General features: G+C 40.7%; 1 protein-coding gene across 1 annotated transcript in view; it reads left to right on the forward strand.

The window, feature by feature from the left end:
• Positions 1-25,303, forward strand: part of ush2a (Usher syndrome 2A (autosomal recessive, mild)) — a 186,114-nt gene that overhangs the window by 50,703 nt on the left and 110,108 nt on the right. Inside the window, 15 exon segments of the mRNA XM_088992788.1 lie at positions 3,083-3,189; positions 3,463-3,586; positions 8,532-8,662; positions 10,297-10,423; positions 11,926-12,027; positions 12,296-12,484; positions 15,454-15,584; positions 16,136-16,415; positions 17,013-17,237; positions 20,077-20,157; positions 21,597-21,730; positions 21,732-21,786; positions 22,886-23,017; positions 23,911-23,986; positions 24,439-24,524. Coding sequence (XP_088848914.1) covers positions 3,083-3,189; positions 3,463-3,586; positions 8,532-8,662; positions 10,297-10,423; positions 11,926-12,027; positions 12,296-12,484; positions 15,454-15,584; positions 16,136-16,415; positions 17,013-17,237; positions 20,077-20,157; positions 21,597-21,730; positions 21,732-21,786; positions 22,886-23,017; positions 23,911-23,986; positions 24,439-24,524 — 1,980 coding nt within the window.

Genomic DNA, 25,303 nt, shown 5'->3' on the forward strand with positions numbered 1-25,303 from the left:
AATACGGTATATTTGTCGGACTTCACTTGAACTCCAAACTTGTGCTATTTTACTCTACTTGCTTGAAAATGACATATTCATGTGCATGTTTTGTTCTACTTGTCTTGCAATCATGTTAACATAATCAAATTTAACATTATAATGTGGACCTGAGGAAACTCGATGGAGAAATTCTGTGAAATGCATTCAAGTTGTACATTAAGCGGTACTGCCAGTAAGGTGCACTTGAGTGTGTTTCTGATTCACTAATAAATCTAGCATACATATGACTGGGCCATTAGAGGCTGCTACCATCTGTTGTAAGTGAGCAGACAGCATCTGCAAAACCAGCAGAGCTACAAGCAAGCACATGACCAAACATTAGCGTGCATAGCGAGACAGATGCAAAATGTCCATATGTGTTGACGCATTTGCGATTGTTTCCATGTACGCGTTTGTCCGAGAAGTTATCGATCAGGATGTAAAGTGAGTGGCTAATCAGGGGCTGATGGTGATGTTTTATGTATTCTACATCCATAAAGTCTTGTTCTACAAGACACACATACACAGACTTGCGCACATACACACTGGCACTGTAGCACCACTCAACAGAACAGGGACTTTATTGATTTACGCATAATTGGCCTTCGGCCCTTCTTGAGGGGAGAAATATGCATGGCAAGGGATGACCGTGTCAATAAGTTTTTGTGCTGGTGTGTGTGGTGGAAGTGTGCACTTAAGACGCTGTTAAGACATATCACTGGCTGCAAAAACGGTAAAGTCCATGATGCACGTTAGCTCCCCGGGACGTTTGCTTGCTTCATTCCAGCTAAAAATGAACTATTCTGCTGGAATGTTAAACTTGCATGTGTATGTATGTGTTCGAAGCCGCGCCGATAAGTTAACGTGTTGTTGTATAAAATATGTACTTTAGTGAATTGACAAAGCACAAGACCCGAGGGCAGCTCACCATTTACTAACTCTAATGGTTAAGCTCTGTTCGAAAAACAATACTGGTAATCATTTATTCATATACATATATTGATAACCATTTCCTTAGTTACGCTTCATTTCCTTTCCTCGCCTCGCACACACTGAAACTTGAGTTAAGCATTGCTGTTTTGCACAATTACCAATAACCAGAGTTTCGATTCAGTGTTCTTCATATTTTAATTGATATACTTTTACTGAACCGAGAAAAAGTGAAACATTTTATACCGATTTTTAATTGAAAATTAGGGGTGCGCGTTATACACAAGTGCGTGTTATACTCAAATAAGTATGGTCAATTATTTTCTTATCACAGCATAAATTGGACAGAGTGAAGATATCCACTTAAGATGTCACAGTTAATCGATAACACCAATCAATATTTCTGAAAGGAAAATGTAGAAAAGAAGCCTATATTTTTTTTTTCGGTGATGCATGCTCTCCAGTTTTCTTTTCTCTTTTGGCATATTTTAAAGGAAATTTGTAGAGGGAAAAAATTGTCTGCTAACAATTACAATTATGATTTCGAACAATGGAGCCAGAGAGTGATGACTCTTTTCACAAATATTCTTAGTCCAATACTGCTGTATAGGTTTATACCCAGAATTTTAACACATATGACAGAGTGTGATCTTTTCAGGGAGAGAGGGAGTGTAAGAGAGAGAGAGAGAGAGAGGATGAGAGAGAGGGTGGGGTAGAGGGAGAATTCAGCAAGCAATGTTCTTAATGTCACCATAGCTCAATTCCAATAGACTGGTAAGCTATTGATTGGCAATAATTTATGGTTTGATGTGGCACGATGAGAAGCTGTCCACTCCCATTTTAAGAGCTCAATTAGAAGTCACAGTCAAGATGGCCGCACGTGTGTCACGGAAGTCCTAATTTACGCCCACCAAAAACCCTTTAGACCATTAGAGGGAGACACACACACCGAGAAGCACAAGAATGGAGAGTCACTTAATACACGCATCTCTTCAGGATTCCGTCACTGGTTGTCTCCCCTTCCCATTCTTAAATATATCACCGCTTGCCATGGCAGCAAGTCTTGGCGTGATTTATTGATAATATATATTGAAGCTGTGGCTAAAATAGTATCCGGTGTGATTCAAAGAGACATTTACCTCACCATCTCAAGTGTGGGAGGGAAATTATGTTGAAATTGACTAAGATCTTGTGTTAAGAAACACAAAGGGATGGAAAAAACACCATTTTACACTCGAACATTTTATACCTACAACAAATCTTTAGGATCTATGAGGCAAATGCACTCCGAGGCCTCAACAGTCAGAATAAATAGTCTTTTGTAATCAAAAGGATATGTTAAAACATGTTTAGATTTACACAGTATTGTTTAATTTATGTATGTTACACGTAAAGTACAAAATCCCATCTTTCAAACTCATATCGCTCCTATTATGCCATTTTGGAGCTAAATAAGCAAATAAAAACATTTCCGAAATGTAATTCCCTTTTCGTGATTCCTGTTTTCCATATACGTAGTTGCCAATCAATTCACCCCGTTTATTCATTCAATTTTTCAACCAAATAATTCCAAACTATTTCACATTAACTAATTCACTGCTAGACGATGTGTCCCCTCCAGTGCCAGGGTTTTTGACATTTTCACTGAAGTTGCAGGACCCACAGATTTTTCTTTTACACTCGAACATTTTATACCTACAACAAATCTTTAGGATCTATGAGGCAAATGCACTCCGAGGCCTCAACAGTCAGAATAAATAGTAGTTTTCCGACTACATAAACATTCGCTGTAGCGTAAGAAACCGTAGACTCTTCTTTCATCAGAAAACAAATAGTTCAATCCTAAGTTATATGGGACTGGGGTTATCTGAGCTTTAAATGGGGGCGGTTGTACAAAGACAAATGCTGCTGAAAAACATTGCCAGAGGTCTGACCATAGCTTAATCTGCTCCCCCTGCAAGAAAAACCAAAACCCGAACAAATTCAGGAAAGGCGCTCCACGTCATGCTTTACAATTCCCAAATAAATTTCGGAATGGCGGTGAATAAGTTAAACATACAGCATTGTTTTGTGTCATCGGTATTTATATTTAGCAGCATCCATATCTTTTTTTCCACTTCTTTCTTCTCAGCTCCAACAGGACTCACCGCCCCTCGGCTGTTGCCAGTCAATCAAAGCACCATTCAGATAGACTGGGATGTCCCGGCTCAGCTCAATGGACCACACCCTCTGTATCAGGTATGCAAACAAAAAGTCACAATCTTGAATGACACTCAGTCTTCCCCATCGCGCCATATTTCATGAGCCAATTATGACGGTTGGAAGGTTACTGCGGCAATGAGTACATGAGACTAGTGCGCTTTTCAGTCTAAAATGCCCCCACAGTTGCACATGTTTTTGACATATTTTTCTTCCAGCATTTCAATAAACCTCAGAGACAACAGTGTGCAGCTGCGTTCATCTTAGAAGGAACATTGGTTGAAGTCATTCATCCATGCTTTACATTTCAAGGTGGAGAGGACAGACGTGTCTCTTTCAAGCCCTCATGGTCCTTTCATCAGAGGCACCAGGTTCTCTGGTAGTGGTTACTACCAGTTCCTTAGTGACACCCTGCCCGTTAACACTGACTTCACTGGTAAGAAATCACACTGTGAATCATGTTAAACCTCAAAAACTGAATATACGCATGGTAAACCATGTTGGTAAAAGAATTTCGATTTTTTTTTTCTTTCAAGTGACATAATGAAATACAAATGTAAAGACTGTATACTACGCTTGCTGAATCCAGGTGTTTATATAGAAGAATGTTGTTATATATTTCAGTGTCGAATGATGACTTCTGTAGTCATCTTAAAGGACAATTATCTTTCTGTTTACTGGCATCATTAAAGGGTTGAGCTGCTCAGCAAAACATGTTCTGCTTCATCTGAGAACATCAGCCAGTCTAACGCTCATAATTAATGACTGCTGATACTAATCGTGCGATTTGAGCGGCAAAAGATTTTCGCTGCTCTGTACAAATGTCCTTTTGTTAACTATATTTTTGAACTTTGGGGTGGGTGTTTCACTAAATTTACTTGATCCGCTTTGGGAAAAAAATAAATAAATCATATGCCTTTTTTTTAATACAGTGATTGAATCCATTCATCCTTTCTGGTGGCAGGCTAGTACTGTATAGTGTGGATGTTGTTCAACGTCACATAGCTGATCGCAGTCTTTGGACTTGAGTTTGCCTCCATTGTTACCAATCAAGTGATAGATTCTATTTTGCCGTATTTGGCAAAACAATCACATCCCAGTGAAGTATGAAAAAATAGATCAGCTAATTTGGTATTCATATTGTCTCATTCCAGTTCCATGAGAGAGGCTAGTTTCACAGGTAACGGAGTACCTTCAATGAGTGGCCTTTTTTAAAACCGTTTTTATAAATAGGACACACTAAATGATACGGTACATAAAATTGATGCTACAACGGTGACTGTGGTTTAGAATCCTTTCACTGGAACTATGCTAAAGGGAATACAACACAATTCAATAGAGCTTTATTTATAGAGCGCTGTCACAACTGCTGAAGCTGTCACAAAGCGCTTTTGAGAATTCTTATTTTTCCACTCTGTGCCACCCGTGCACAAAGAAAAGTGTTTTCTCGGAGTGGAATCCATTCCTCCCCTTCAGTCTTCTTCATAAAAGGTAATGGATCAGACAATCACTTTCAGACCGGATCTATTCTGGACCATCAATGTGTCAGCAGTCCTCAAACCATCACCCTCTTACAACCATCAATACTAATAGCATCATCTACAGACAATTATTCCCATCGAAGCGCACGGAACAGCGAACAAATCAAAGCCAAATTGGATTATGAATGTAATGCAGTGTAATGCCCCTTCGAGAGTCAATTGATCACAGAGGAGGGAGTCGTCAATCGTTGATGCCTTGTGGAAACCAAGCAACTCTGTGCACTGGCAATTGTGCCATTTGGATTCCCTTATTCTGTATCATCTTTTTTGTTTGTTTGCTTGCTTTTAAAACACCTCTACAAACTATTTGGATGGCGATTTTACTCCACTATGAAAACAGTGATACTTTTTGGGGGGAGTTCTTAAATTTTCCATACTTTCTGATCTCCTTTCCAAATATGCCAATTAAGGATGCATTTTAGAGTATAGTGCTAAATCTTTGCTGAAAAATCCGTAAAGCGTGTGTGTGTGTGTGTGTGTGTGTGTGTGTGCTCCCGTGTCTGGCCTTTGACCTCCAGTTATGGCCGATAAAATATTTTTTTTCAGAGTAGCTTGTTTTTCATAATATGCTATTATATATAAGAGAGCACAGTTCTGCAAAATTATTCTTCTCAATTGTGATTGACGATGCTTCTTAATCCTGAATGAATCCGGGGTACTTAAGGTTAGTATGGACCACAGTGAAGCTTACATTAGTTAAGAGGTTCATAAGTATATGCAATTAGTGCACTGATATGAATACCCACTAAGTGCTTGTTTCCATAAATGCACGTGAGACCATTCATCTTTTCTCTGACAGAAAATTCCCATGATGTGACTTCCTACTTGTACTTTTATCGCTGAAGGAAAATGTGTGGAATGCATTAGACTGAGAGAAATAACAGATTTAAATGGACTTTGGCTTTAAAACCGATTATGCAGTTCTCTCTCCTCATTTGTATTTCTTCAGTATTAGAGCCTGAAAGAGGCTGATTATAATGCATCCTCATATTTCAGATAATCCAGATGTATTTCTTTAGCTTTCATGAAATGAAGAGAAATGAAACATCACAAACATTAGTTAGCCCTCAAGACCTGCCCACCCTACAAAGAAAAAAAAATAGAAAGTAAAAGAAAATACTAATAGCGGATCCCGGAACAAAATATGCTTGGTTCGTTTCCAGTCACTTTTAATACAGTCCAGGCTTACAGCGCCACTGGAGTGACTGAGCAGGAAAAAGGGAAATGTTAAATGATACAAATTATTTTTCCCTAATTAATATGATTGATTGCCAGGCATTGATGTTGAGAGGAGAGGGGAAAAATGTGTGAAAGGAAAGTTTGCGCAGACATCATTAGTTTTTCCCCATTTAAAGATTAATCAGAAGAGGCTGGGCTCTTTAATTCTGTCATTTGTATATTTAATGGGCTGCAGCAGAATCTATGGGTGTAATTAGCTAGCTGCCGCACTCTCATTAATACGCCGAGCCCTGATTAATGCCAGCAGAGAGCTAACATGACTGGAGTTATTCAGGTTATGTTGGCTCGATGATTACACACAACATCATCCGTTTACCAAGACAGAGAGAATAGAAAGAATTAAAAACAGCAAACAACACAGACAGCTAAAGAGTCGATATTGTTCGCCATTTTAAAATCTGATGTTGTCACTGAAATATTCTACTAAAATTGTGATAATCTCCAATGATGTCATCACCAAATGTGATAAATCCATTTTTCGGCTTCATTTGGTCAAGTGTAAACTCAGCAACTGAATCAGAATTTGTAAAAACAGACAAGGAGTTTGTCTCTGCTGGTTTGGGCCACTCGAGTATGTATGCAACCACCTATCAGGAAATAAAGTCAATTTTAAAAGCATTGTTTTGGAAATTATTGATTTCAGTATTACCTTTAAAATCATCTACAAAGTCACTGACCAATCACAGAAGAGCTCGCTCTCCCATGCAGGGTTGTTGCGATGCATTTTGCTTCACACGGATTTTTGTTTGTGACAGCCAACTGTTAACCGGTGACGCTTTGGTGACTAAACGGACAGCTCTACCAACTGAGACACGGCCATAGGTGTGAAGACACCCTTAAACACCGCCCTTGCAGATACTTTTATCTAGATCATGATATGCCTTTTCCAATTATCTGAATTCCTGTCGAAAATACTTTCGCTGATTTTGTGCATGTGTGCACGTGTGCATGTGTGCGGCGCAGACGCCTGTCATGACGTGTGCTCAGGTCTGTTTATTGATGCCTCCAAAGTGGTTGTCAGTGTGAAGTAGCACAAGTCCTGGGGGGCAATCCCAGGGAAGTAGTGCTGAGCACGAGCAAAGTGTTACTTAGCTGCTCTACATGAGGACCTTTTTGAGCATGTGTTGACAGTCTGTCCCTCCCTGTCTAGTAGATAAACATCCGATCATTTTGCTACGCACCGTGAAATGTCTTTTTTTAATAAGAATATTTCATAATTACTTTTGCAAAGGACACTTCCACCAAATTCCACAAAACAATTTATCTGTGTGTTATTTTTTTTAGGATACAGCAATTATTGATTTTTTTTTTAAATGTTGAAATTCTATTCAAATGCATTTGAATCACAGATTCATATACATTCAATGATGGTGTTATCTATTTTAAAGAAGACTTTATTTCTCTGTTCTTGTATCGGATGTTATTCAACTGTGCAAGAGTACGTAATGCAGAGATTGGCTCACAAAGCCAAATAAAACACACAAAAAAACATGTTTAAATGTTGACAGAGATTAATAATAGGAGGGGTTCATATGAAAATGAAAAAAATAAATCAAATCAACTGAAACACAAAGAAAAAAGAGAGATAAAAATGCCAAGAGGCTGAGAAGAAAAAGGAGGGAGGTTAAAATCAAGGGGAAGAGATCAGAAGAGTCTTGTGGAGAAGGTTAAAAGGGGGTAATGTAATTGTCAGGTGTCTGTCATGACTTCACTCTGCTTTGCACTGACAAGGTCGGCAATGTAAATGACACATGCCTGCTTGATGCTCACAATGCATGTTCAAATGCAAGGAATTTTTGAGTACTTCTTCAATCCATAGTATGCACTCAAGACAGAAACAAGTCAAAAAGGTCATGCCATAGTCAGCAAATGTTATCCTTGAATGAAGTAAAAATTGCTTGTGTATTATGATTTCCTTCCAAACCAAATAGTCATACTATGATACGATATGTTAAAATTATGGAAATAAGTTTGTCTTCTTGGGCTCATCTGCTCGCCTTCATGTGTTCTCAAAGTATCCTGGTGTTAAGCTTATTGGATTTGATTGGATTGGTTTACCTTTATTAGTCTCACAGTGGGGACATTTACATTTCACAGCAGGAAAGTTATGAAAGGAAAAGGAAAGGAAAGGAAGAAGTAGAAAATAAAATACAGGAGCTGCTGGAAAGGCAGGCACTCTCACACATCTTGAAGACAAAAGAACAAAACAAACTAAATAACAATATAATATGACAACGGTCATTCAATCATTCAATGTAATAGACAACCTTCTGCTTAAGCAGTTTCTGCACCCTCTTTGCACCCTCTTTGTTGTATGAAGCAGTCCTTGATGAAAGAGGAGAGGATCAAAGATTGGTTGTAATTGGGACATCGTGAACTTGATGGAGATGTAACAACAAAGTGTTTGTGGGAAAGAAAATCAAAAGTAGGAGGGAATTGTGTTCAATAGTCTTTATGTAATACATGTAGTTGTATGACAATATTCCACTTATTTTTGTTTTGATGTCTCAATGTGGTTCAAGTCCGATGAAACATTTAGAGAAGACAATACGTTTACTCTCATGTCACAAAACTTACTCTGCTCATTTGACTTTACTTCAGGTGTTGAATTGAGTTTCAAGACTCACTCTCCGGATGGCTTGGTGCTCTGTGCCATGTCTCCTGGACGTCAAGAAGAAATTCTAGCTATTCAGATTAAAAATGGACGTCCCTACTTTTTGTTTGACCCTCAGGTAAGGACATTTCTTTATCTTTTATCACTGTGATAAATAACAGTAAGCGAGAAACGCTTCTCATGCTTGAGTTGCCATGGATCACTGTTTCATTGTTAAAAATTTAATTCTGCCCACTTTACATATTTGCTCACCTGCAAGTCTTTTTTCCCCTTTATACACCTCCTCTTCACTCTTCGGTGTTTCTGTCTTGTCTTCCCTCCCCTTCTCTCATCTTATAAATGTGATCTGTAGCCCGCTCATTGCGTTCTGTCAGAGAGATGGAGCGCGAGAGAGAGGCAAAGTGGGGTGAAGAGGGGGGGGGGGACTTTAAAAGTGTGTCAACGTTTGAATTGGACTGCAATTAACTCATTCCCTGCAGTCACCATGCGTGAATACCAATTGCAAGCTAATTAAGCTTTGCACCCTTGTGCGTGCGGCGTGCGTGCGCATACACACACACATAGCCTCACTTCCCTTATCCATCCTTACAGACACATGTAGAGGGGTTGAGGAGTCAATGACTTGAATGATGAAAGCAATGATAGCAGATGATTGCGCACATTTCCATGCGGTCACCATTTAATTAGGCTCTCAAACAAAAACATGCATACACAGTTGAGCTTACACAGTACAGTATATCCCTTCCTCATCGGTGCCCATGCAGTACTTACAACCAATTTATAATCAAATTGTAGTTTGAGTATTAGTTATATGCTGGATGATTCTGTCTGTCTGTGTGTGTGCGTGTGTGTGTGTCTTCTGTAACAAGGCTGACTCATTTGTTTCGGGTTAGTTTGGAATAATTAACCCCGGGAGTGGTCTCACGGTTTATTGGTGTTCCCCGAGTTCCATCCAGGATGGCACATTACTTTTCTCTATTAGCCTGTTGCGCCCGCCTAATGGGATTACCAATGCACAGTGTGTAATTTAGCATGACCCGGGCAAGTGATATGATTATGAAGGGCCTATATGACAAACACGACAAATGACAAGGTATGAAATACCTGCATATGACGCGCACATTTCCACAAACAGCCACTGATGTTTTATGTTTGTTCTTGTCCCACATCTCCTGTTCCACATAGATCTGCTTCAATTCCAAGCCGTAACAGTTCCACATAAGCATCGGCGCTCTGCGCTGATGCTCCTTTCATCTCTTCTCGGGCTCCTCAAGTCATGCATCCATCCAGCCGCAGACTTTCCAACAGCGCCAACCTTTCCGCTGAACAAAGCGGGGATGTGAAAATTCTGCCCATATATTGTCAAACACTTTGAAACACTCTATGGTAATATTCATGTGTTAGACATTGAACAATGAATGGCGCAAAAAAAAGCCCAATCGCCCCAGACCTGACCAGCGATGACAGTCAAATGGCATCGATATTCCTCTCAATCAAAAACAGTGCTGGCATATTTGTGCTGCCAAAAAGGCACAACCGCTCAGCACAGTCTGCTCCTTGATGAATGTTGTGGCCAAAAATTATGAATACCAATCAATATCCATTCCACACGACACACAACACAAAGTGACAAAAGAAAACACAAAAACAAGACAAAAACAAAAAAAAAGTGAGGGTTGTGAGAGCACTTGCTCGGGCGCCATCTCGGACTTCTTTTCAGCCTCTTATTGAAGAGGTTGCTGCTGTGCGCAGGGCTCTGTGGTGGCTGTGAGTGCACAAGGGGATGAGGGGCGCCGCTATAACGATGGAAAATGGCACCACATCATAGCAACCAGGCGAGGGGCCGTGGGAACAATCGTTGTGAACAATCAATACAGAGGTAACGAATTTATACGGGCCGCCGCATGTATTTCCTGTTTGTGTGGGTGTGTGAGTGTTCATGCAAGTGTCCATACATGCAAGTCCGTTAATATATATAGCGTAGGATGTAGAAGTAATTGTGTGTGCCTGCTTCAATGTGTGTAAACTTCCCAGTTGTTGAGGTATTAACCGGGTTAATCCCAGCTGCTCTTTGAGGAATCTAAGGAGGAAACTACTGCTTTAGACACACGCATACACACACACATACACACACGCGCACACACACAGAAACATTTTTTTTTCTGTCTTGCTCTCACATTTTTAGTGGAATGTTAACTTGAGTTCTTCACGTCTAATAACTCATTTAAAATTAACTCATTTAAAATTAAGCTTATTTAGCATTTATTCTGTTAGTGTATTAGCTTGCTGCCACATCAACAAGTAGGCCGATACAATAGCTGGAAATTACATTATAATAAATCCCGACGCATATTGCGAACGACTGTGTAAGGATATATTGTCAAACACTTTGAAACACTCTATGGTAATATTCATGTGTTAGACATTGAACAATGAATGGATAAAACACATGTAAAAAATATTTATGAATGAAACTCATGTTGGGGAACGATGAAGTCTATCCGACTATTAGATTATGTCATTTAAAAATATTTATGATTATACAGGTAGCATCCGACTTACGACCGTGTTCCGTTCCGACCAAATGGTCGTAAGTCAAAATCCATTCAAAATGTTGAATAGAGTCTCGGAGGCTAAATGACTCGCAAACTCCCCCCTTATGGTGCCACCACACGGTCAATTGCTGTGCGAGAGTGAGATGCTGGCTGGCTGGGCAAAATTGTCGTACACGTTGCCGGCCTGCTAGCGCGTTGCGGTGCCAGGCGTAAAGTTTTTTTTTTTTTAAATGGGGTCTGGAGGTCATGGTCGTAAGTGCGGGTGGTCGTAAGTCGGGCTGGTCGTAAGTCGGATGTTATCTGTATATATATTGCAAATAATAAATTGCCCCACTTTGGTCTCAATTGGAACACTTTTTAAAATACATTCATCGATATATACACATATATTATCTATCCATATATTGAAATGCATTAGAAAATATCAATACAAAATCCCATATATGAAAATATATTACGTCATGTATTGCAAGATATCTACCAATAAATTGCAATAAGTTTTTCTTTCGTAATGGTAAAGCCACAGTTAAAATTAATACATTTGAAGAAAAACAAATTTTCAACTACCATATGCTCAAACTTATTTGTTTGAGCATTAAAGTATTTGGATGGTAGAAAGACATAAAGAATACTGTACATCTTATGATTGTATATCGACAAAAAACATGCAATAGCTCAGGATATTCATACTTGGTGCTCTTGGTGATATCTTCACTGCATATGATGCCCTCAAAAAAAAACAAACATGTTGCTCTTTCCATGTTTCCATCAAACATCCCCAAAAAGCGCATATCCTCAAACTTGAACTCTCGCTCTATGATACCAGGGAGTTCTTCAGCCTCCAGTGGCAGCACTATAATTGGCGAGAATACAGGACTGTTCATTGGAGGACTGCCGGAAGATTTGATTCTACAACGGAAAGATTCTGGTGAGTCAATCTTCACCCTCTCTTGGAATATCAATAGAATTTGCACAATATCCATTGGCGTTTTGAGGGTGAGAATTATTTTTTTACTGTTGTTTTTTTAACATACATGTGTTCTTGACAACATTTGGTCATCCTTAAGTCAGGTCTTGTATTGCGCCTGAACTTCGGTCGGCTGTGTATTTTAAGCATAGGAAAAAAAATGAAGAGTGACGGATGAAGGTTAGTTTAGTTTTTTTTTTTTTTTTATGTTCTTGTGTGCGCCCAACAGGGCCTGCCCGGCTAATACGGAGGGGTTTTTCTGGTTGCCTGAGGGATGTGCGTTTCAAGATGACTGACAACCCCTCAGAGCACTGGAGATCTCTAGACTGGACAAAAGCCACAAATAAAATATCAGTCTATGAAAGCTGGGAAGGCTGCCCGAGTCATACGCTGGACGGAGCTCATTTTCTGGGTCATGGTAAGACATTGTTGATTGTTTTTGATAATGCGACAGATTTGGAGCTTGAATGATGTTATCATTGTTGTCATATTTAGGGATGCAGCAATTTGCGGGTCAGTGGGATATTAAGTGGGGGTATCCCAATTTAGTTTCGGAGTATTTAGTGCAAGTGCAATTTTTGCCGAAGGCCTCATTGTAGTTCCGGTTTCCTCTCGGGGGCCGTTATGAATTTGGGGAATCCATTAGAATGTTTACTCCCCTCCACATATTATTACATCTAGAGCAAATTTTAATTAAATTCGAATTCAAATTTGAAGTAAAAAACAATGACTGTTTTTTGTGGTTTCCATACAACAATTTGAAATTTTGATTCGGACTCTCGCAAGCATGACAGACTTTCACAACTTTGATTTGCTTTCACAGGCCAAACAAAATGATGTGGCGGGCCCCGTTTGGCCCCTGTGCCTTGACATTGACACCTGTGATATAGTGTACCTACGAATGTTTCCGTGCTATTCCCTCTTGTGTTTAGTCGATGAGAAGGTTTCTTCAGCCGTCATCTGTACAAAAGTGAAGGTTTCGGACGTTTCGCCTCCTATCCAAGAGGCTTCGTCAGCGAACTAAAGTCTGACTGGTCGTATCGGCCCCATTTATATATCCCTAATGTCCAGACCTGGTGGCGCCGGACACAGCTATGATAGGTCCCTACTCTCAGGTTGGGGGGGGCGCGGGACCCCCCCCTGTGGCCCCACTGATTGTTCCTACATTCCTGACTAACGATTGGCCTATTACCCCCACTCCCCCCGGTATCACCTCATCAGCATAACGACCCTCATCAGCATTGCGAAAGTTGCCTAACCTGTTTTGCCTGAGCAGGCTATTGTATGAACGATCCAAATTGAACCTCACACCACCAGACCGGTTTAATGAAGGATTTTGTTGTTTTATAAGAATCGCCTCTTTTACCCCCCTTTCAAACCATCTATGTCCTTTCGCTAAGATTTTAACCTCATTGTCGTCAAATGAGTGGTTAGTAGCTTTTAGGTGCAAATGTACTGCCGATTGAGGCCCACTAGTATTATCCCTGCGATGTTGATAAAGTCTTTTTTTGAGAATTTGTTGAGTCTCCCCAATGTACTGCTCTTTACAATTTTCATTCTTACAATGTATGGAATAAACTACATTACTTTGTTTTTCATTTGGTAGCCTATCTTTTGGATGCACTAATTTTTGCCTTAACGTGTTTATCGGTTTGAAATAAGTAGGAATTTTATGTTGCCAAAGGACTCTTTGTAATTTTTCAGAAACTCCTGCAATGTACGGTACTGCTACTCCTCTCCTTTTAGAATCTTGAGAATTATTGGTTTCGTTCGCTATTCTTTCTTTCTGACATTTGTTGAATGACCACTGAGGGTACCCACAGTTAGTGAGTGCTCTCCTGATATGTTTTGACTCCTTTTCTCTACCTTCAGTGCTAGTTGGTATTAGTTTAGCCCTATGCTGGAGGGTTCTGATAACTCCTAGTTTATGTTGTAAAGGGTGGTTAGAGTCAAAAAGTAAGTATTGGTCAGTGTGCGTAGCCTTCCTAAAGACTTCTGTTTTTAGCGCTCTGTCCTCTTTTATAATTACTTTACAATCCAAGAAGGCTAGTTGGTTCTCTTGAATGTCCTCACGAGTAAATTTAATGTTGAAGTCTACAGAGTTGAGATGATCTGTGAAGGATTGAATTTCTTGTTTCTTAATTATGACAAAAGTATCGTCCACATATCTAAACCAGTGTCTAGGTTTTGTCCCTGGGAAGGATGTGAGGGCCTGTTTCTCCATCTCTTCCATGTAAAGATTAGCCACTATGGGTGAAACTGGTGAGCCCATAGCACAACCATGGATTTGTTTATAAAATTTTTCCCGAAATTGAAAATACGTAGTATTAAGGCAGATTTCTAATAATTGGCAGATGTGATCCGGTTTCAGTTTGGTTCTTTCATGCAGAGAAACATCCGCCAGCAACTCTGTAGACTTCAACATTAAATTTACTCGTGAGGACATTCCAGATTCTAAAAGGAGAGGAGTAGCAGTACCGTACATTGCAGGAGTTTCTGAAAAATTACAAAGAGTCCTTTGGCAACATAAAATTCCTACTTATTTCAAACCGATAAACACGTTAAGGCAAAAATTAGTGCATCCAAAAGATAGGCTACCAAATGAAAAACAAAGTAATGTAGTTTATTCCATACATTCCTTTCATCACTTTGCTGCTGTGAAATGTAAATTTCTCCACTGTGAGACTAATAAAGGCATATCCAATCCAATCCAATCCATTGTAAGAATGAAAATTGTAAAGAGCAGTACATTGGGGAGACTCAACAAATTCTCAAAAAAAGACTTTATCAACATCGCAGGGATAATACTAGTGGGCCTCAATCGGCAGTACATTTGCACCTAAAAGCTACTAACCACTCATTTGACGACAATGAGGTTAAAATCTTAGCGAAAGAACATAGATGGTTTGAAAGGGGGGTAAAAGAGGCGATTCTTATAAAACAACAAAATCCTTCATTAAACCGGTCTGGTGGTGTGAGGTTCAATTTGGATCGTTCATACAATAGCCTGCTCAGGCAAAACAGGTTAGGCAACTTTCGCAATGCTGATGAGGGTCGTTATGCTGATGAGGTGATACCGGGGGGAGTGGGGGTAATAGGCCAATCGTTAGTCAGGAATGTAGGAACAATCAGTGGGGCCACCCCCCCCCCCCAACCTGAGAGTAGGGACCTATCATAGCTGTGTCCGGCGCCACCAGGTCTGGACATTAGGGATATATAAATGGGGCCGATACGACCAGTCAGACTTTAGTTCGCTGACGAAGCCTCTTGGATAGGAGGCGAAACGTCCGAAACCTTCACTTTTGTACAGATGACGGCTGAAGAAACCTTCTCATCGATGGACCACTCCTGTACGACTGAGAGCTTACACAGACCTCTTGTGTTTAGGTTACTTGGAGTTAAACAAGGATGTGTTTAGTGGAGGAATGGAATTCAACATCTCAATGGAGTTTAGAACGGACCAACTTAATGCACTTTTGTTCTTTACGTTCAACACAAAGGCTCATGACTATATGCTGGTAAGATCTGCCTCATTGAAATATCCCGTATCTTCCAGTGTGTAAGGTTCATCGGAGTATAAGGCGCACCCCTAATAAATTGTGTATTTTCAAACTATTTCCATTTAAAAGGCACACCCGACTGTAAGGTGCAATTCCAAGGACTGAAAAATGTTTTCCAAATCTCAGAATCAGAATCACAAAACCTTTAATCGTCGCACAATGTGGAAATTGGCAGTCCACAGCAGCAATTTGAAAGGGTAATGGGGTTTATAATATATAAATATATCAACATTTTCCAAATAAAATGTACAGCACATTTTAAGGTTGTACAGTAGAGGCTGAGGTGACGCACGACTTCTTCTATGGGGGGGAAATGAAGTCAGTGGCTTACCGACAGTGGTTGTGAGACCTGTTCTGCCTCAATGTTACTTCACATATAAGGCACATGGTCATTTTTTGAAGAAGCTTTTGGCTGCGCCCTATACACCGGAAAATACAGTAACTTGAAATAAATTCAATTTGAAAATAATGTGCAACATTGTGATATCTCTCGGGTTGTGTATGTGTAGGTGGAGTTGAAGGGCGGCCTTCTGTCATTCCTTCTCTCCACCGGCGGTCACGTGACCGAGCTTAGCATGTGGGCAGGGCTTAGCTACTGCGATGGAGGATGGAAGCGGCTCTCACTGGCAAAACGCGGCGCACTCATCTCAGCCGCGGTTGATGGCTGGGCAGAGGAGGCCCGGGAAACGGAAGCAGCAGCAAAGCTTAGGGTTGACTCACCGTTATACCTGGGTGGGGTGCCATCTCAACTCAAGCACAAGGCGCTGGACATCCACAGTCACAGACATGGTGAGGTATTTATCTGGCCCAAAGAATTAGATCGCCATCATTTAATTATATTGGGGTCTCTTTATGTGTGTGGTGTTCATTTTTGCGTTCATTCAAGTGGACTCCCATGACACATAAAGGAGGTCTGCGGAACTTAATGATATCCAATCAAAGAGATATAATGATACTCCGACAGGAGTAACAGTCAGTTCAGTTCACTTCACCTGGTGCCGTTTTGCAAATAGTGAACAGTTTTCCCAGAGATACTTTAAGCTGCTGAATTCCACACCTAGTTTAAGTTAACTGTCAAGTAACTGTCAACATAATAATTGCATTTCCAGTGTCTAGATAGATCTGTGCTGACCAAGTGAAATCACCAAGAGTGTGAGTCAGTGAGGTTCTAGGTCAATCGTGCATCAAATGAAGTAATGAGAATAGATACATAAATAGAAAATTGTACTTTGTACTGGTAAATCAGGAGAAACACAGAATGACTTGATGCTAAGTGAATACTAGATGACGTTTTGATAAAGGATGTGCGGTATTGAGGCAGAAACTTTCTTCTATCCTTTTCTCCTTCTGCTCTCTTTCTCCCTCCCCTCCTTCCATCCCTCACAGGCTTTGGCGGTTGCATAAGAAACCTGACCATTCAAAGTGATAAAACAAGCCCTGCTGTCAATCAAATTGTTAATCTCTATGTAGCCTCGGGACGCTCTGTTCGAATCTACCTCGATGGCTGTCCGAACAGTGAAAATCATTACAACTGCAGGGGCAATGATTCGGTGTTGGCCTTCACTGGTCGAGAGCCACACGCCTTTGATTACAGTCTGCAGCCTTTCACCGGTAAGAATTGCAAATCATCTTTTTCATCAAGTCGTTCCGTCTGACCCGTCGACTGCATAAGAGGAGTGCGTTTGGGAAGTATGATGTCACTCTTGCCCACAATTACAAGAGAATCTTCTCAGCGGAATGTGAATTACTGCGGCAAGGCATGTTTTGCCATGTGTATTTCAAGGTCAGCAAATCTCTGGATATCCGCGACAAAGTTTGCATCACATACATGTATTACATCAAAACAAATAAACGGAATACGAGCATTGCACTAAGCCACTCCAGATAAATGTGTGTAGCTTTATAGGTTAGCTGTACTCCCTCGGTCCTCTGAAAAACCATCTGAACATGAGGCTTTTTCAGTATGACATTGCTCTATAAACATTACTGAGAGCGGAGATTTACGCGGCTTTCACAGACGGGGCCCGCACACATCCATACATTTTCCAAAATTACACTTGACCTTGTGTGCGCTGTAGGCGGAGCGCTGCACTTTTTACTTTGCTGTGTTTTAAAATTGAAAATGCAAATTTGAATGTGTGGTGCAAAGTCAAGGTAAATGAATATGTGGTTTACCCAGAAGGCCACTGGATTCCGTCCAGTCAAGTGACATGAAAATGAACTACGACAGTAGAGTGCGGGATTTCTAGAACAATAAATACATTTTCACAGCAAAAGACAACGAGTTGCAATCAAATATGTGGCACGGTGTCAGTTCAGTTTGATTGTCAACAAATTTAAGGTGCTGCTCAGGACCAAGGTAATATGGCATCACATCAGGATATATTCTGAAAATATTTACATTTTATTTATACAGTGGTGGGCCGTCGAGGCCTGCAAGGCCTTTCCTGGTGGCCTAAAATTATCTGAATCACAGACAAATGTGAATTTTATTTTGTGCATGAATTCTAATTAAAATTTTCAGCTTCCTTTCGATGCTTTTCCCCTGTTGTGCTTCTAGCTATGTGTTTTCATAGTTAAGCATTAAACCAATTACATTTCAGCCATCATTTGTTACCAGAGTCAGAAATCTATCTGTACGCCTTCAAAATCAGCTCTGTAGGCCCTGGAGCATAAAAATCAATGTAGTTGTAAACTGTTGCTTTAACCAATCGGAGTTCGAGTTGGCAACCCAAGGCCTGATCGAAGGCGCTGGCAATGTCATAGTTTTCGCAAACTATGATTGGCTAGTCACGAACCAAACAGTATCACTAGCCTAGTGATTGGATTGGATTTGCCTTTATTAGTCTCACAGTGGAGAAATTTACATTTCACAGCAGCAAAGTGATGAAAGGAATGAAAGTAGAAAAAAGAAATACATGAGCTGCTGGAAAGGCAGCCAATCTCGCGGCGCCGTCTTGAAGTCAAAAGAACAAAAACTAAAAAACAAATAATATGACAACACAAAGACAACATGACAAAACAAAGACACAAAGAGTCATTCATTCTTCAGGACTTGCTGTACCCTCTTTGTGATGACTTGAAGCAGTTCTAGATGAAAGAGGAGAGGATCAAAGCGTCTTTCCACCAGTGGATCAGGGACATCATGGTGGAACGTGCACGTCGACTACAAGCTAAATGTTGAAGGCAAACACGGAGCTGTAGCATCCATTGGCGAAAAGAGATTGTCTCACATCTCCTGTCCCACATAAATCTGCTTCAATTCCAAGCCGCAACAGTTCCACAGCCGCATCGGCGCTCTGCGCTGACACTCCTTTCTTCTTATCGCGGGCTCCTCAAGCCATGCATCCATCCAGCCGCAGACTGTCCAACAGCACAGACCTTTCCGCGATGCTGCCCATTACAGGCGCAAAAAAACACAATGGCCCCTTTGGTGTCCAGCGATGGCAGTCGAATGGCACCAACATTCCTCCCATTCAAAAACAGTACTGACATATTCATGCTGCCGAAAAGGCGCAACCGCTCAGCACAGTCTCCTCCTTGATGAATGTCATGGTCAAAAATCCTGAAAATCAATCATGACGCCCAACAACACAAAGTGACAAAAGAAAACACAAAACAAGACAAAATCAACAAAAAAAAGCAAGGCTCATGAGAGCACTTGCTGACGGCTGCCTACTCGGGCGCCATCTTGGACTTCTTATGATGAGAGCATACTGGCCAGAGCTAGCACACTGTATCTGTGGCAAGCTGCATAAGCAAATATATTGTGTCGATTGAATCGCAGTTTTGTCAACCCACAATGACCGAAGGAGGAGATTAAATGGATTTGGTTGCAAATATACTGTTAAAGCCATTTTAAAGACAGACTTTTCAGGAATAGCAAAAATTGCAAATAATATTGCAAAAATTGAAAATAATATTGCAATTTTATGGTTATCATGATCCACACATTCATATTGAATATTCAAACAGTTTAATGACAGTATTTCTTAAGTTCCTTCAAGTTGCTAGTTATTTCCTGGCTAACGGAAATAACCCGTGTCCTCTATTGGACATGTAATAAATCACCTCACACTAACAGCTGTGGATTGAGTCAGATGTGGCACTACTGAAGGCCTAGGGTTGACATGCACGGCCCACCACTGATTGAAGCTAATTTTTAACAGAATATAGACATTTTTGTTCATTGTTGGATTCCAACACAAATGACAAAAAGTGAAGCACACCTTTAGTGTAGATGGGATGATGGGCGGCACCATTTCTTGTCCTTCTATAAGAAAATTAGCACTGTAATACATTGTACCGTGAAGAAAATACAGTGAAATTAAATCAAATGTAAAATTAATGTGTTGCAATTAATTTCTCTCTCATTGCTTTGAATCTATTTTTTTCTAATCCCAAACAATTTTTTTCCTAATCCCTAACCCATCCTTCATTCTCATACAAGAATACTTGTATCGAATCATCGCTCTTGGTACAGGAGGCTGGGCGGCCTCGCCTTGGCAGAGAGTACGCAGCTGCGGCAAAGGTGAGACACACCACTCGGTGTAATTTATTGACTATATTTCCATTCACAACTTCTCCACCAAAAACGTTTTCAGCCCTTCCGTGACTTCAGGCAAATTGGAACCGCTTCCACCTGTTAGCGTTTCTCAAGAGATTTGGGATGAAAAAGCACCCCAACTTGTACAGTGGGAGAGATTTATCCACGGCTCGTGATATTACACTCGCCTGACGCTACGAGAGATTGATAAAGCCACCATAAAGGGCATCCCAGTAAAAGGCTGTTAACCTGGAACGGCCCGGGTTTTCCCTGGTGTAAAATAAAGCTGCTCATTAGTAGTGAACGATACACTGGTAGGTCTGGTGTGCTGTGACCACAGAGAGGAATGCAGCGGAGGGAGGAAGCAAGTGCTAATAAATACGTTAAGAAGCCAGAGAAGAGGCGAGGAACGAGGATTGGGAGGCAGAGGTGAAAATTTACGGAAAGGGTTCAGCCAAAAATGGAGGGAAAAGCTGCAGACTGAGTGAGTAATCAAGGCAGGTGTGAAAGTGAAGAAGTATTGGCATAGTGAGGAAATTACTCGACAGTCATGAAATAATTTGTGAGTTGAGAGGTATTTTCCGATAAAGAAAAGCATGTCAGACAGAAATGATAAAAGCTTTGCTGGTTGGCGGCGAGTTAGAGGGGAAAAAAGTTCTATACTGCATTTAGTATTCTCTTCAAGTTGTTCTGTGTTGTAAATCCTCCAACACCAGGAATAGACCAAGACTGGTGGCAGACATACAGAAACACGAAAAAATAGATGGAGACAGGAAGTGAAGAGGATGCGGCTGTTTTGACAGTCGGTGCTCCCACTGGCATCATCTGCAAGGAAAAAAAGAGTATGGCTAAAAAGGAGAGAGGTTGATTACAGTGAAATATAGCCCAGAATGAATGGGTGGCTGCATTAAATCAGCGCTGAAAAAGTTACGACTCCCATAAATACTATTTATGCTAATGGCAGGCATGATTTAGTGGCCCTATTAAGGCATGTAAAGATGGGAGAAGCTTTTACTTGAACCTCTTGTACATCCAACCTGTTGTTTTTCCCCATTTTGTTATATTTCATCCCATATCCCCTGCTCTGTGTATTGCTTTGTCCTCAGGCTCACTTTTTAATTAGATCCTACAAAAAAAGATTAAAATTGAATTGCCTCTTTTAAATTTTAGGATCATATTTTGAACATGCTTACATGGTGTGCTTTTTACTGATTTCACAAGTCAAGATTCCCATTATATCTATTTATTTGTTTTCATTGTGTGGTGAATATCCAATTGAATCATCTGTAGAGGGATTGATTGGCCAAATTTGCTACCCTGTACTTTTAATTCGCCCCAATAATTTTTAGCTTCTCAAAAATACATTTGATCTCACGTCCTTTTCCTCTCATCAAATAACTGTCTCCATTTCTTTCACTTCCTAGTCCCGAGCTCCGTTCCACCGCCCTCCGCAATGCAAATCCTGAATGGCTTCAGTGCCAAGGTGAGCTGGGCTCCACCCAGTGGTGATGTCAGAGGTGTGATTGACAGATACGAGTTGCGAGCCTACCGGAGAGAAGCAGCCAGCGTTGCCCACGATCAAAGCCGTATACCTGGCTAATGGAAATTTCACAGGTAAAAACAACCGAGTAATAAAGAATATGGAAACATAGATGTTTGGGGATCAAATAGTCCCCACTTGTCAGAGGTACAACTTGCAAGACAATGATATTTATAAGTTATTTATTTACATGTTATTTTAAATATTGGAACTTTAATTTTTTTCCCTGGGCATGTTCATGCTACAACTTTTCTTTTATAAAGGCCCTTGGTAAAAACACATGGTTAGTGTCCTTTTCACTCAACACGTGATCTCCCTGACAAAAACAGACACTCTTGGTTACATGCAAACCTGTTAATGTCTCCTTGGCAAGCCCCCAGCATTTGCAGACTGTCTTCATTTGGAGCAAGACACTCGACACTGTGATGTCATACATTGGCATTGCTCCTTCCAACTCTCTCGCAGTTTTTGATCTTTCCCCGCCTTATCTTCAACACTGACGATGATGACGCTGTCCGCCGCTGCTATTCGTCCCCCGTCCCGTCCACGCGTCCATGTCTCCAGGCAAATATGAAGATGAGCTCGCCCATCACAGTCCCTCTCAATGTCTCCCGTATGGCTCCACGTCCCCTCCCCTCGCTCTTTGCCGAACATAATGTCCAAGCATGATAAGGCTTCCTGTTAATTTATGATGGCCTCGACATCTGACTGGGGAATCACACCAACGGCTCGAAAACAGAGAACGCAAATGAGGGTGTAATGGCGGCGGAGTGGGGCCTTGGCTTCTAATTGAATTAAAAGACGGGCGGCAGAGAGAGAGAGAGGGTGAGCAAGGCTCTATCAGACAAGTAGAGGTTGACTGAGGATGAGTGGCGCTAACAGTGAAAAGGTGGATGGGGACAGAAAAAGACAATAAAAAGGACATTCCACTAGCCAAGTGCGGTACTTCTACGTAGCAACAGCGTCACAGAGAGCTGATGACCAAAGTACCTGTTTACATCAGCCTGAAGAATACGACGACCACAGATAGATTTTTAAATTTGATGACGTGTGTTGACTAAAAACGTCTATTAACAAAAATCACACAGTTAGTGTTTGAGACCTGTTTTCGCAGTTATAACCTCCTACCACAAATCCACTTAATAGTGTTGAACCAATTCTCCTCTCTTCTAGGCATATTATCCAGTCTCACGCCGTCCACTCAATACGTGGTCACTGTAAGTGCTTGTATGGCGACTGGCTGCACAGAGAGTGTCGGCATTGAGCACTCTGATTTGAGATCAGTCCTCCAAACCCCTGAGGAAGGTATGACAATAAGACAGGCACTTCCAAACACTTCACCGTATGTATGCACTCCCCTCCAAAAGTATTGAAATGGCAAGGTCAATTCCTTTTTAATACACATATATGTTTTCTCCGAGTACTGCAGTTTCCTACCACATTCTAAAAACAACTATGGAAGATTAACAAAACACTTTAAATTGTTACTTGGTGTGAGTTTGAATGGTTCATTGGTGTATGCCCTGTGAGTTACTCAAGATCTGTTCAGGGTGTACCCCGCCTACTGCCCGAAGACAGCTGTGATAGGCTCTAGTACCCCCAGTCACAGAGGGAGTATAAACGCTTTCAAATTATATATAAATTGACATATCAACGAAAGATGTGTAGTTGTAAGAGGTAAGTAAAAAGAAAAGTGACACAAGGGGGTGTGGCGGATACAAATAAAATAAAAAGAGGCGGGATCATAACGACAAGTATTGTATGATTTAATGAGACACTTTACAAGTGAGGATAGGACATTGGAGTCTAGTTATGTCACTTTGCTGAGTGGCACAGCAAACATTTTTTTTGGGTGGGGGGGGGGGTTGTTATTGTCTTGTTCTTAGTCCCTACATTAGCCTGCTGTGTGACGAGCATGCCTTCTTGGTAGGATAACATGACAGTTCGGGTCAGTGTAGATGTAGAAAAAAATCAATTTGAAGTAAAAAAAGGAAAACAAAGATTAGTATTGATTCACCCTCAATCTTGAGTTAAGATACTGAATGGCGTTAGAGACTAAACATATCCCAAAATACAAACACAAAAATATTAAACTGACTTTTCATGAGAATTTTTTACATTTGTAATGTGGGTTGGAAATAACAATAATGTGCTCATAACCAGAGCGCTAATGAACATAGTTCTTCCTTTGTCCTCAGCTCCTGATAGTGTTTTTGCTCCAAGTGCACTCTCATCACCCTCAGCTCTGTTCGTCAAATGGTCACCTCCAGCAAGGTAACGCATTGTGCCTACTTTGGCAGTACGCAACCTGATCTTGTTTCTTCCTGATCAAAATGTGTATTGGTTTCTTTTTAATATATTCACTGTCATACTATGTGCAAAAATGTGAGGCCACAAAATACTTTTATTCTTGTTAGCTGTGATGACAAAAAAAAATATTATTTTTTTCACAATTTCATTATTTTCCTTAATTAGTGAAGGATAATTTGATCACACATAAAAGCCAATATGGTGCCACAAGAGTGGCTGCCTTGACAGCAGCTCCGATACAATTTGTTCCTCTGCTTTCTTCCTTTCATATGTTTTCTGCTGTAAATTAGGAATATCTCCATTGCGACACTCATAAAGGTTTTCCTATTCTCATATTCTTGTATTTTATACAATATTAACTACTGAATAATGTTCTTATACAGCCCCTATGTCACTTTTTTTACTGCCACTGATAGGCCCAATGGTGTCATTACGGAGTACCGCCTCTATCAGAATAACCAAATGGTCTACAACGGTGAGGAGGGATACTACAACATTACAGGTACCCAGAGAGCGACAATGCAAAGTACCTGAGTGTGCATGCGTATCTCAGCCTAGGGATGCATCCCTTGTGTAAAAAGAAAAAACATGGGCGAGGTGGTGGGGTTTCAGTGACTAAAAACAAAATGGCAGAAAAGTACTTGCATTTGAAAGATCAGAGCGAGCATCGTTGTTCTTAACATGGGAATAGCACTTGAAAATACACAGGCTTGAAATTTTGGCGGCGATTGCCAAATGTAGTTTGCCTCGAAATTGTACACAAGAGACTGAAATAGTTACAAAGCACACGCTCCACCACTGAAACTAGAGATGCAAATAGACATCAAGAGACATGTATATAGTATTTACAAGCTCTCATAGTTATATCAACACAAAACAGCACGAGAATCCTCATGTAAAGCCACACGTGTGGCTTACGTAAAGCCACACACGTGACTTCATATAATACATGTGCTTCCGATAAGAGGAGAGTAAATCATCCCCAGTCTTGAATTTAAATGTATACATCCAACTATTTACTTTACACAGTACGTGTGCTGGTCTCTGTTTGGGTCAATGAAGGCAACAAATGTATCATTTATACTGGTTTAATAATGTGTCCGATGTTCACTCGGATTAGAAGGATTTCAGGCATCGTAATTCTACGGTACGGAAACGCAGGGCAGCGGGTGTTTGTGACACGCAACGACAAACTATACGAGAAATATTTGGCCTGCGTAGGTTGATTCTGGATAATAGATTTTGTGGAAAATACCCTATCGCACAGGACACTTCATTAGG

Source organism: Hippocampus bargibanti, linkage group LG03, assembly GCF_051943395.1.
Source record: "Hippocampus bargibanti isolate YZ-2025 linkage group LG03, ASM5194339v1, whole genome shotgun sequence".
Lineage (NCBI taxonomy): Eukaryota > Metazoa > Chordata > Actinopteri > Syngnathiformes > Syngnathidae > Hippocampus > Hippocampus bargibanti.